The 13316-nt window shown below is 33.6% G+C and overlaps 1 protein-coding gene across 5 annotated transcripts in view; it reads left to right on the top strand.

The window, feature by feature from the left end:
* Nucleotides 1-13316, top strand: part of CCDC88A (coiled-coil domain containing 88A) — a 146875-nt gene that overhangs the window by 128631 nt on the left and 4928 nt on the right. For 2 of the 5 annotated variants that reach the window (XM_047068126.1, XM_047068125.1), the window contains exons 26-32: nucleotides 3233-3316; nucleotides 4311-4514; nucleotides 5137-5208; nucleotides 6197-6277; nucleotides 8674-8942; nucleotides 9130-9592; nucleotides 13072-13171. In XM_047068126.1, coding sequence (XP_046924082.1) covers nucleotides 3233-3316; nucleotides 4311-4514; nucleotides 5137-5208; nucleotides 6197-6277; nucleotides 8674-8942; nucleotides 9130-9592; nucleotides 13072-13136 — 1238 coding nt within the window. In that variant the 3' untranslated portion in view covers nucleotides 13137-13171. Of the gene's footprint in view, nucleotides 1-3232; nucleotides 3317-4310; nucleotides 4515-5136; nucleotides 5209-6196; nucleotides 6278-8673; nucleotides 8943-9129; nucleotides 10370-13071; nucleotides 13172-13316 lie in introns of those variants that run through there. The other 3 variants (XM_047068127.1, XM_047068122.1, XM_047068123.1) reach the window with 3 other exon arrangements.

The following is a 13316-nucleotide window of genomic DNA, read 5'->3' as shown; positions in this document are numbered from 1 at the left end:
AATAAGAGCCAGAATATCTCTGCCACTTGTTAGTTCTATTTATATGGGCACGCCTTTCACCTTTGTGTCCTACTATACAGGGTGATTTTGAAGAGCAAGTGAGAAATATTTTTGAGCTCATCTTGAGCTCATCATTTATGAGCTTATTTGTAATGAAATAGAATAATAAGACATTTTATAATAAGACATTTTATAATGGGGTTCTATTCACATACTTTGGTGTCGAATTGGAGTAAAGCTACATTGGGGAGAAGCAAAGAAAACTAGATATGAATTTGAAGAGAATGTTATTCAATGATTTAGAGGTAATTGAAGGTTATAAAAATTATTGAGCAATTGCTTGGTTAATTAATTTAAGGATCAGTTAAAATAGATGTGGAGATAAAAGTTTGTGTATAAAATTTATAAACTGGTATATAAACGTAATTTTTAAATTACAGATACAGAAGTATTACATCATAACATGCCCTATACAATTTATGATCTTTTTATTTTATTACTAGTGTGCTTAACTAAGAACAAAGTAAGAGCCTAAAGAAGTATATTTTGAGAGAAAGAGAAAAGAATAAAAGAACATCTTTTCAGTGCTAGGCCCTTTGAAGGTGTCCAACAGGCTGACTCCTAACAATGTTCTTAGAAAATATGTAAACAAGACAACTTTGAATCCACTCATACTATCACCAGAGTCACTAAATTAAAAAATACATATTTATGTGTGTGTGTATATGTATATCTATATTAAATGTAGGTATATTTATATATATAATCTCACTGCCATTCTTCTGAAGTAAATAGGCAAAAACTGCTTCTTCTTCCCCCAGGGATAGTCTCTCTTTATTGCAACTCTCAAAACACTCAAAAAACTATAGTGTTTTGTCCTCAGAGGAATTATCTCTGAAAAGACAGTATTTTAGGGTATAGATTAGGTATTATAAGGTGTATTTCAGAATACAACTTATACCACCCTAAAAACTAGAATCCATAAATATTCACGCATACATACATATGTGTGTGTGTGTTAGTCTCAAGAAGGTTGTTAAATTCTTGTTATTAAATCCCACATAAGATTATCATAACCTGGGTGGTGGTGTTTTTGTTTTGTTTTGTTTTGTTTTGTTTTTAATCTAGTCTTATCAGCCAAATCTACATGAAATCTCTGAGCATTCTTATGGAGAGATCATCAGGTTTACCTTAAAAAGATGCCAGATAATTCAGTTTTAACTGCTACCTTTAGATATAAACTATCTGACATCTTATTAAATGAGAAATGGAAATAGGTCTAATTATTTTTTTTCCAATTAAAGAAAGATATTTCATAAGAGATTGATTTTTTTTTTTTTTAAGTAAGCTCTATGCCCAACATGGGGCTTGAATTCACAACCCTGAGATTAGGAATTGCCTGCTCTACGGACTGAGGCAGGCCAGGTGCCCTAAGAAAAGATGTTTCCATTCAGATAGGATAACGTACACAAGAAAGGCACGACAGTCTTTCTTTGAGGTCTTCTTGCCTGTTTTAAATATAAATCTGACATTCCTGCATCCAGAATAAGGATCCAGAATTGGATCCAGAATTGAAACATCCAGAATAAGGATCAGAAGGCAGTAATACTGTCCTTTCTTGCATTTGTCCAGTTTTAGAGTTTTTTAAATAAACACAAAACCCAGCAATGTTAATGTTCCCTTAATTTTAGTATGTTGGAAAAAGAACATTGTATATCTACAAACTAGTTGACACAAGAAGGATCACATTCCACCATTGGCAAGTTTAAAACTCCTTTTATCCTGTCTGTTTTTGGAAGAGTGTCTGTCAGTAAAGCAGTCTTTGGAAAACAGTTGAAACAGCAGTATCTAAATAAGACAACATGTGCATGTTGCAACCATTCAGCTTTGTTTTAGCTAAGTGTCCATTTTTACATTGTTTTCAGTTCATTTCTTTTTTAAATCATTAAAAACAGCTGTGTTTACCAAGATAGAAAAGAAATAGGTCAAATTAAAAGCTTAAATGAATCATGATTGTTAACTAAGTTAAAAAAAACTGTATGTCCATTGCATTCTCCTTAATGGATGACACTTGTCAGTTTGTTGGAAGAACTTTGATTATTTACAAGATGACGACAAACCCTGAGAAGGATCATCGTTATTAAGGCTGTGTAAGGCTAGGTCTTTATTCACATCATTGCCCTGACTCCTAAATTGCAGTTCCGAAAAGGTGTGACAATTTTTTGTTTTCAAATCTTATTAAAATATAATTCAAGAATGTTAGTGACTCTAGTGAACATTGGATGTCTATGCTAATGACACCTACTGTAGTTACAATCCTAATTTTCACTTACAGAACTTTTCTGCACAGTGCTACCTTTGATTTTTTTAAATAAACTCACCAAAAAAGCCCTTCAAAATACCTAAAAATGTTATAAATACATATTTTCTGTCATTTTTTTCTTGCATTAGGGTGCCTCCTTTTCCTTTAGACTTAATAGAAAGAACTTAGTGCTAGTTTTTCTCTTTTCCCTCACCAACCTTTTGCAAAATGAAATGAATATAATTACTCATGTCATCTTTTGAAAGACTTTGCTCAGAATATATATTTTCATGGTGCTACTAAATAATGCACCAGAATTCAGTTTATCCCAAAAAATAATTCCCTACTTTCTTTGTTACGGTTTATGAAAATAATGAAAGTTTTTAAAGTTTCTTTAGATTAAGTTTTAAACATCGATGGGGCACCCTAGTTTTTGTTGATAGATATTGCTAGAATATTCTTATAGAATGTGCATCTTCCTAAGTAATTTTTTTCCAAAATAAAGTCTTATAATTTGAAAAGTAAAGACCGAGGATTGAAAAGCCCTGTGTATTTTCATCATGTATACTGTGGCCCACCAATAGCCCTGATTTTAAAGGTACACCTTTACAACTTAACTAGGAAAAATATTCCTTCAGTAATTCTAAACAGTTCCTATATTTGTAGGACTTTAGCCAACCCAAGCTTTCAAAGTATATGTTCCTCATCATTGTCTTCAGTGCTTTCCAAGTATTTTAAAGTATCAGAGTACATATTTCATATTTCATTATCACTCAGCAGCACAAGAGTAATAGCTTTAGTATAGCATACATAGCTGAAACTCAGACATTCATTTCTGTCCTTAATTTCAACATTTAACTGCCATCTGTTCTTCTCCCTTTTTTCTTTCATTTTTCTGTTTCTGTTTTTCCTCATGCTCTGACATTAAAGTGGTTGCACTGAAAAGACTGCCCTTTTTGAGGAACAGACCGAAGGATAAAGACAAAATGAAGGCCTGCTACCGTCGTTCCATGTGTAAGACTTTATGACAGTTCAGCTTCTTTCAAATGACCACACTGGCTTCCATTACTAATTTTTCACTAACCTTTCTCTGGACGGTGCCAACTGTCTTTATTTTGCAAAAGTGCAGTCTTCCTCTAATTCAAGGAGCTGGAAGAATATTTTTTTTTCAAAACTGGCACTTAATTTGCATTATATGTATATTCACTGGTACATATACATGCATATGTTTAGTCATACATGTAATATACATTTCCAGTCCTTTCTAAAAGTTGGCAGAAAAAAAAAACTTTAATTTTCTATGCCATAGAAATTTTTTTCCCAAAGAAATTTACTTAAAATATAACAAAACCTTTAGCATTAGGACTTTATTTTCTTAATGAAGTAAATTAAATAAATAAATAAAATGGCCTGTAACCCTTGAAAACATTTGTCATTCTTTATATATTAATACTCTAGTTTTATTTTTTTTTAAGAAGAATGGGTAATTACATAATCACATTAAATGTCTGTCACTTTGGATATCATTTCTTTCAGGTTTTTATTGAATGGTATACTTATTTGATTCACAAAATGAATGATTTCTTCAGTAACCTGCTCTGACCAAGGACTCTTTGTCATTTTCAATAATGATGCTGTATAAGAACTGCTCTCCATCTTACCTTTATTCATTCCATTTCTGTCATCACAAAACCACATTATGAAGGCTTCTAATTATATTTGCACATCACTGCGCAAAAGCATGGCAGTTGTACAGAGTAAAATTCCTTTTCCTATCTTTAAAGGGGGTGGAGGTGGGATAAAAGTATTGACTGAAATTTATCAGCCTTTGGCCTACTCATTTCATTCAGCTGAATGCATGTCATAATTTGAATGACCTTGTGGTTATAGTTTTCGATGTTCACTTGCATTAATCCATAGACAAAAACCAGATCATTTATAATACAAGATAGGAATAAAAGCAGATACATTAACCATGCTGATTCATTTGCTTTCATTTGCATCCCAGCCATGAATGACCTGGTGCAGTCCATGGTCCTAGCAGGAGGACAGTGGACAGGTAGTACTGAGAATTTGGAGGTTCCTGATGATATTTCAACGGGTAAAAGGAGAAAAGAATTGGGAGCTATGGCCTTCTCTACTACAGCCATCAACTTTTCAACTGTCAACTCTTCTACAGGCTTCAGATCCAAGCAGTTGGTTAATAATAAAGGTATAGGCCGTCTGCTCTTTGCACTGTGGTGTAACTGTTGGCAACAGGAATTTTAATTTGACTTTCCCATGTGTACTTTTTTGACAGCAACAACCTGAAATAATTATCAAAATAATCGATTTAATTTGAGAGAATTTTCAATTTCACTTCATTTCAAAAATATAAAACATCTTACAAATAATTAAAATCTTTCCTAGGCCTTTCATAATAAACAGCTTGTGAACTAACAAGGAAAGGAAAAGTAAACCATGTAAAAAGTGAGAAAGGGAAAAAGTGATGATAGGAGCTTAAAAACAAACACAAAAAAAACAACTAAAAACACTAAAACTTTAAACAGAGAGAACCACGTAGAACAGCCCAGGCTCTTGATTTCCTTTGCAAGGTCCTTGGGGAGATTGTTTCACTCTACTGGTGTTTTCCCTAAGCGAGTCAACTTTCATCACAGCCATTCTGTTCTTATTCCTAGTTCCAGTTTCTGGTTGAGTCTATGAAATATGTTAAACCAAGATGTATTATATGTGCTTGAAAACAGTATCCATAACTGCATAAGGGAAATTTTATAAGGGTTTTTTTTTTTGTTTGTTTAAAAATATTTTTATATCCATTTTGTTATTTTATGTAGATACTACATCCTTTGAAGACATAAGTCCACAAGGTATTAGTGATGATTCTAGTACGGGATCAAGAGTTCATGGTAAGATATGAACTTTATTTAGAGAGCACATGTTACATACAGAATGGGAATGCTAAGACTTTCGCATCAATTTGGTGAATGTTGCGTTGCCGGCAAGCATGTGTTCTCTAACCTGCATCTCATAGCTTCTTCTGCCATTTCTTCAAAACCTAATACTCCCTTTTGCCCCTCTGGAGGTTGTTGCTTCATCTAGGTAGTCTCTGTTTTGGTCAAGGTCATTTATAAAATATACCTGCACAATGCTTAAATGTAATTTTGTTGCCATTATGCTATAAGGTTAAAGTTATGAGAAACACATTTTACTATTGGTTTTAAAAATACTTAGGTAAAGGGATGAACTCTTCTGAAACCACATTTTCTGCAGTGTTGAGTATATCATATTGTTAAGTTTCTGGAGAGATCTGCAAAGTCATATCTTGCCAAACTAAATTATTAATAATAAATGGATAACATGTTCAGGGGATTTCATATGTAAGCAAGATTTTAAGAAACAGGGTAGGGTTGTGTTACCTGTGCAATTGTTTTCCCTTGTGCGGGTAGGAATACAGGACATCAACTGCAGATGCTCATGTTCCTCCTGTTCATGGCATTTCTGCAGTGTGCAGGGTTCCTTTTCTGATCTGTTGTAAGTGACCTAATCATTAGCACTTTTTTTTATTTTTATTTTTTTATTTTATTTTATTTTTTTGGCGTGTCACCCTATTCAAACAGTTCTGGTATCCATCTAGAAAACATTTCCAAATCTAAATATATATTTTCTTTTCTTTTCTTTGAATCTCAGTGTTTCAGAAATGTCTTATTCTAAAGTGTCTAACTGAACTATCTGTAAATGCCTTTCTTCTCTAATCTGTAAGATTCAATTCTGTGGGCATGCTTAGCCTGTGAAAGTATGCATGATTGCTTCCTCAAAGCATTCTGTGATCAGAATGTAAAGTTCAATGTCATTAGCTGGAAGTTTATCACACTGTCTCCTGATTTTTTCATTTAGCTTCAAGACCAGCCAGCCTTGATAGTAGCAGAACATCCACTAGCAATAGTAATAATAATGCTTCACTCCATGAAGTCAAAGGTACGCTGTAGGTAAATTTACTAATATTGTCCATCCATTTCCAGATTTTATAATAGAAGATCGATGAAGTTTCTGGGGTAAAGTATGAAATCCAAATCATCTATGTTTGGAACATAGTTCCTTAGAATATTTTATACTTAGCATTGTGATACATTGTATACCATGTATATAAATGTAAAAACAGGAGCAGTTATTTTGGTTTCCATTTTTCATCTTCACAGATAAAATGTTTTTATGGCATCTTTAACTTCAAAAATATCTGTAGGTCCTTATTTTTCTTATGTTTTGTCTTCGTCATGAAAATGGTTGTCCTTAATTTTCTCATGATGCATGTACATTGAACTCTATAGAAGGTGCTTTAGAAATACTTTCAGCTTTATTTATTCATGAAATAGGGGGAAATAATTTTTTTAATTAAAGAAAACAAATGTGTGTGTGTGTAGAACAAGACCCAGATGGATGCACATAGCTTCTATAAAGAATGCAAGATTTTTTAAATTTTTTAATATGCATTCCAAGGTGAGGTTTTATGTAAATGTCTAGAGGCTTTGACTAATACTTTTTTCCTTAAAGGTATACTGCCTACTCAGATTCTGGAATTGTTTAATTGATTATAAAAGTTGGTTAAAGTATTCTCTACAGTCCAGAATTGTCCCATTATAATGAGTGCATGTGTTCTGTTGCTTTTTTATTATAAATTTTTTAATGTTTATTTATATTTTTGAGAGAGAGAGAGCATGAGTGGGAGAGGGGGAGAAGCAGAGATGGAGAAGTAGGCTCCATCCATGAGATCATGACCTGAGCCAAAGTCAGATGCTTTTAACCAACTGAGCCATGTAGGCGCCTCTGCTTTTTGTATTATAAAATCATTTTGTCTCAGTTGTAATTTTATCGTTAATGCTATGACTCTGTTGTAGTGGTCTGAAAAATCTGATCTCAAGAAGGGATTATCTTTTCATTTTTATAATCATATTCTTGTATGTAGTAGAAGAATACAGTCTGAAAACTGAAGTATTTCTTTTCTGATTTGAAAATTCAAGGAAATCTTTTTTTTGTAAAATGTTACATAACTTGAGCCAAATTCTTTCGTGACCCACTTTACTTTGTATTATTAGTTGTGTTGTCCATCTTGATATTATATCTATACAGTTTGCTGTCATTTAGAATCCAAGGAATAACATAAACATTAGGGAGTTTTTTTTCCAGAACTAGTAATTTGCATTCTATACAGTTGCTTAACCTCAGTTGAGCCTTTTTTTTTTTTAATTTTTTTTATTTTTGAGAGAGAGAGTGAGCACGGGCATGAGTGGAGGAGGGGGAGAGATAGAGGGAGAGACAGAATCTGCTGCAGGCTCCAGGCTCTGAGCAGTTAGCACAGAGCCAGAGGTGGGACTCGAACCCACAGACCATAAGATCATGACCCAAGCCAAAGTTGGATGCTAAACTGAGTCACCCAGGTACCCCTCAGTTGAGTTTTTTAAGACTACATAGCCACCATACCAACAGTGTAAAGCAGGAACAATCAGATGATTCAGACATTAAAGAACAAAATAAAACATATTTGACTTGATATTTTTACTGGAATTTGCTAAGTAACTATATCATATCTCCATTGATTTTCCTTTATATATGCCTGCTGTTTCAATTAAAAAAATGTATTTAAGGTTATTCATTTAGGATGAATGAGGAAGCTTCAAGTAAAGAATGAAGATTTCATAGAGAGGCAAGGAATTCGAATTTTTAACCTCTGAATTTTTATTCTGGTTTTAACATTTTGATGTAATTTAAAAATCATATCATCCTGTTTTGTTCTAACTTGTGAGGTGTTTTACAGTGACTTGAACTGAGTTTTTAAAATGTATTATTGGGGCACCTGGGTGGCTTGGTCAGTTGGGCATCCATCTTCAGCTCAGGTCATGATTTCATGGTTTGTGGGTTCGAGCTCCATGTTGGGCTTGTGCTGACAGGCTGGAGCCTGCAGCCTGCTTTGGATTCTGTGACTTTCTCTGCCCCTCCTCTGCTCGCGCTCTGTCTCAAAAATAAATAAGCATTAAAAAAAATTTTTTTTTAATAAAAATGAAAAAATGTATTATTTTTTTATTCACTTACTCATCAAATGTAATGAGTGCCTGCGTCATATGTTTGGCTCTGGGTGTAGTGGTAAAAGCAAGTATTTGTCCTTGTGGAACTACTGTCTGTCAATTTAACAAAATAAAGAGACTGTGGTAGATAGTGTTAGACTGTTGAAAGATGAACACAGTTTAGTAAGCATATCTAAATGAAATTTGAAAGTCAGTTTAGCTATTCATAAGAATCCAGTCCACAAATGTGATTACTTATATAGTTTTAATCTCATTTCTGTTACCAAACTCTTAACACAGCATTTACTCCAAAAGCAGGTGCAGTTAATATCCAAAGCAGGCCACAAAGCCACAGCAGTGGAGAATTTAGCCTGCTTCATGATCATGAAGCTTGGTCCAGCAGTGGTAGCAGTCCAATCCAATACTTGAAAAGACAGACCAGATCAAGTCCAATGCTCCAGCACAAAATGCCTGAAACGTTAGAGAGTCGAGCACATCACAAGATCAAAACTGGTTCTCCTGGAAGTGAAGTTGTTACTCTACAACAGTTTTTGGAAGAAAGCAACAAGCTTACCTCAATACAGGTTAGTTTTGTCTATGGTAACATTCATTTAGATGGACACTAGAAGTTAAAATTCTTTGAACTATAGAGCTTCTATCAAGACATGTTTATAAAGAGATACTAGCAATTTTATAGCACACAGTGTAATATATCAGGAAAGTAAAAGCTTGGCTGCATTCACTAATCTGCTGTGGTATCTTTTTTAACAGATAAAGTCCTCAAGTCAAGAGAATCTTTTAGATGAAGTAATGAAAAGTTTGTCTGTCTCTTCTGACTTTTTGGGAAAAAACAAACCAGTTAGCTGTGGTCTGGCCAGGTCAGTAAGTGGAAAAACCCCAGGAGACTTCTACGATAGACGGACGAGTAAGCCTGAACAATTTATGAGACCCAGTCCTCGAAAGACTGAAGATGCCTACTTCATTAGCTCTCCAGGAAAACCTACCTTAGGCACTCAAGGAAAGATAAAATTAGTGAAAGAAACTTCTCTGTCACGACAATCAAAAGATAGTAATCCTTATGCCACTTTACCTCGTGCAAGCAGTGTGATCTCTACTGCTGAAGGAACTACTCGAAGGACAAGCATCCATGATTTTCTGACAAAGGACAGTAGACTACCTATATCAGTTGATTCTCCACCAGCTACTGCTGATAGCAACATCACTGCAGCATCTCGTGAGTACCATTTACTCCAGTGGTCCTCTCATGCACCTCACAGTACAACCCATGCTGTGGGTTCTCATGCACAAAACAATTCAGCTCCAGATAAGCCCAAGTCGCTATATGCCCAGGCTAGAAACTCAAGAACAGAAAAGTCACATTTTCTAAACGAAACCTTTGCCATTATTAATATGTCTAATGATGCATTTGGAATATCAGCTAAAGATAGCGTAGAGTCATTTACTATGGCTAATCCATCTCAGCCATTTTTATCTCTGAATACAGAACTAGTTAGTAACATAAGTGGGTTACCTCCCAGGCCAATCGCCAGAGTAACTGACCAGGCTTCTGCCATTTTGGATAAAGCTGCAAAGAAAGATAATGAACAGTTTTCTGATAATCAGAACCCTAGTAACAGTAACCCACAGTCTTCTGCAGATAGCAATAATCTTATCACTACTGCATGCCTCTATCCTGATGACACAGAATCTGCATTGTTGGTTTCTGAGGATAATCAGACTGTTTGGTATGAATATGGTTGTGTATGACCAAAACTGCACAATATAATACTGATGTTACTTGATATGCACTGTGCTTCTCTAATCTGATTTGAAGAGCTGCTGTTGAAAAGTATCATTTGGCTAGGCTTATATTTTTATTTTTAAATTGTGGCATAGTGTTCATTTGTACATGGTGGCATGTATATAAATATGAATGTGTAACCACACCAAAGCCTGCATGAAATATTAATTACATTGTACATTTTTTGCATGACTTTAAAATCCTTAACAATACATGCTCCTCTTTCTCATTTCTTGTCACCCGATAAGAGATTGTTACTTTGATACCTTGGAAGCATATTAAAATAGTTGCATGCTATAATTACCAAGAAGGCATTTCCAAGTCATATTTACTTTGTTACTCCCAAAAAGGAACGTTCATTTTCTCCTTCCCTCCTCTTTGCTCCTCTTCCCTCGCTGTTCTTTTCACTCCTTCTCCCCGCCCCCAAATGTGCACTTCACATTGCACATGTACAGCATTAAGGAAAATACGTAAAAAGATGTCATTTTCTTTTGCCATTTAATGTCTTCTGTCCTCCTGTTTTATTTTCAAAGAAATAGTCACTCCCTTAACACTTTTGTAGCAAATGTTAACTACTGCCCATATTTATAAACTTGTTCAGATTTAGAACATTGTTGTTACTCATAAATTGAGTGTAATTCTTTAAAAACCCCATCAAATTTACCTGTTACTTACACAGTGACTAGGAGCATTTGTATTAATTCTGTTTCTTCTCTTCACTTTCCTTCATCTGTTAAGTGTAAGAGCTCAAGGACCATCTTTCCTTCAAGATGACTTTTTAAATTGGAATCAATTAATATATTAGTTTTGCCAGTTCTTTTTTTATAGGGTAAAAGAAATAAATAATAGTGTGTTGAAAATTTGCATTTTTACTTCTGTTCAAAAAGGATAGCAAGTTTACAAAGTAGTAAAGATTGTTGCTTCAATAATCTATTAAATTACGTGTCTGTCCTTAAAATAATTTCTTAAAAGAGTACATTGTGCTAAAATAAAATTAATGTTAGAATTTGTAACTATTTAAATAAACAAGTGTGTTTTTAGTGGAACAAATTTTAGAACTAAAAATAAATATAAACTTTTAGCTAAAAAAATAACCATATAAGATAAAATATTTCATAATTCTGACTTAAGTGTCAATAAACTTTAAAATTATCTTGCTGTGGTCAAAACACTTTTAAAGTAAAATAAGCTAAACTTGAATCTCTAACTCCCAGAATTTTACAAAACAAAACAAAACACGTACTTGATTCACTTACTTCTGGAGAGAAGTATACCTTAGCTCTTTCTCTGGAATGTTTTTGACATTTTGATTCAGCCTAAATATTACTGCTAATAACTCAGCCTGGCATCTGGAAGAAATGCTTTGAAATGTAACTTTCTAAATGGGGGTGAGGGGGATTACTATTTCATACATGTTGTTATATTAAATTATGGTTATTAATTGGGCCGTGGAAATAGAATCTGTAAAGAATCTTTGCATAATGAAATTTGTATCCTTTGTAAATTAAACTATTCTCTTGTACTTACAAAAGGTCATTGTGGGGAGTAGGCCCTCTCCATTCAGAAAATTTTCGTATTTTTTACTACCACCTAATATACTTTTTCCATGAATACATCCGTCTGTTTTATTGCTGGTTGTTTCACAGTCAGTCCTAACATTAAAAATGTTTTTGGCATCTCTTTTTTATAACCTATTAATAACCTAATAATAAAACTTAATGGTAAATATAAGTGAGATTAGATTGGAACCAAATAGATTAAAATGGAATAATTAGTGTTACTACTTTTCCACTTTGAGCCAAGAATTATTTAATCACCATTTCAATTCTTTAGATATTATATATCTGGCCATGCACTTTAAATTTGAAATATTAAATTTATTTATGCAAAATACAGAAATTGTTGTATCATAAAATTGTGATTATTTTACAAAATTAGACTTACCAGAAAGAAGTATTTCCAATACAAACAAATGGCTATAGTTCATAATTTATATTATAACATGTTTTCAAAAGGAACATACACATTGTACTGTAAGACAGGTCCATACCATGTCCATAGGTCTTGAGGATTTTGAGAATACAGGCTACACTTCCTCTAGAGACTACCACCAGTTGTGGAGGCCTAAATTTTTTTCAAAACACTAGCATAGCACTTGGAATCAAATTTTTAGCATGGGAAGAACCTTAGAAATATTATTCAGCCAGCATTTCCCATGCTGTAAGAAATCAACATGCTACTTGCTATGAGTCTTACAAAGAAGCACCAATATTGTAACTTTTTAATTTTTTTTTAAGATAAAAATGAAGCAACTCTGACCCAGTTGAGCAGCTGTACTTTCTTCCTCTAAGACATCTCATAAATATCTTATGATTCATAAAGGGTTATTTGGAAAACTATTTGGAGATTCACTACCCTGATTTTAGATGAAACTGCATGGCATTCACATTCCTGGCCTGGGTTTCTAGAAATTATACCCTTATTATTTGTCTGACATTGTAAACTGACATTGTTAGGTATTGGGTTCCCTTTGACCAAAACAACTTTAGCTGTAACAGTGAAAGTAGGTATATTATTTGCCTATAAAATTTGCCATAAGACCTGGTTTTCTCAGTAAATAAATACTTCATTGTGGATGTCTCTGTGGCTGCATGCAAGATTATTTTTTACTTTAAAACTATTTGTGACTATTTAGTGAATAAACATAGTAAGAGGACACAAGTATATTATTTCTGGCTTTTGAACTATAACAATCAGTCTTTATATAATAAGATGTCTATAATATTAATAAATTTCCCAGTTAGATTCTTTCTTCTTGCCCTACTCAACAAGAGCTCATTAGTTTCTTATCTTCATGAATTATATTATGTTTAACCTTTGATTAAATAACATGAAATGCTTTTCTCCTGCAGATGTGGACAAAGTACAAGAAAGCAGAAATTCAAAATGCAGGTCTAGGGAGCAACAAAGCTCCTAATTCTATTACCCACTACATGACATGTGGGCCAAGTGGTGAGTTTCTTCCTTACAATGTAAATGAGATTAGTCTGTCTCATTTATACAAACTAACCGTGTTACGTACAAGAACAAGTGCACATTGCATTAACAGATGTAAATATTGCTTGCTTAATTCACGACTTTCTGTCCTACTTACTAG

Source organism: Lynx rufus, unplaced genomic scaffold, assembly GCF_022079265.1.
Source record: "Lynx rufus isolate CCGP_SWC_20201006 ecotype Redwood Valley unplaced genomic scaffold, mLynRuf1.p SCAF_8, whole genome shotgun sequence".
In the NCBI taxonomy this organism is placed as follows: Eukaryota; Metazoa; Chordata; class Mammalia; order Carnivora; family Felidae; genus Lynx; species Lynx rufus.
Note: the sequence above shows the minus strand (reverse complement) of the source record. Positions and strands in the feature narration are given on the sequence as shown.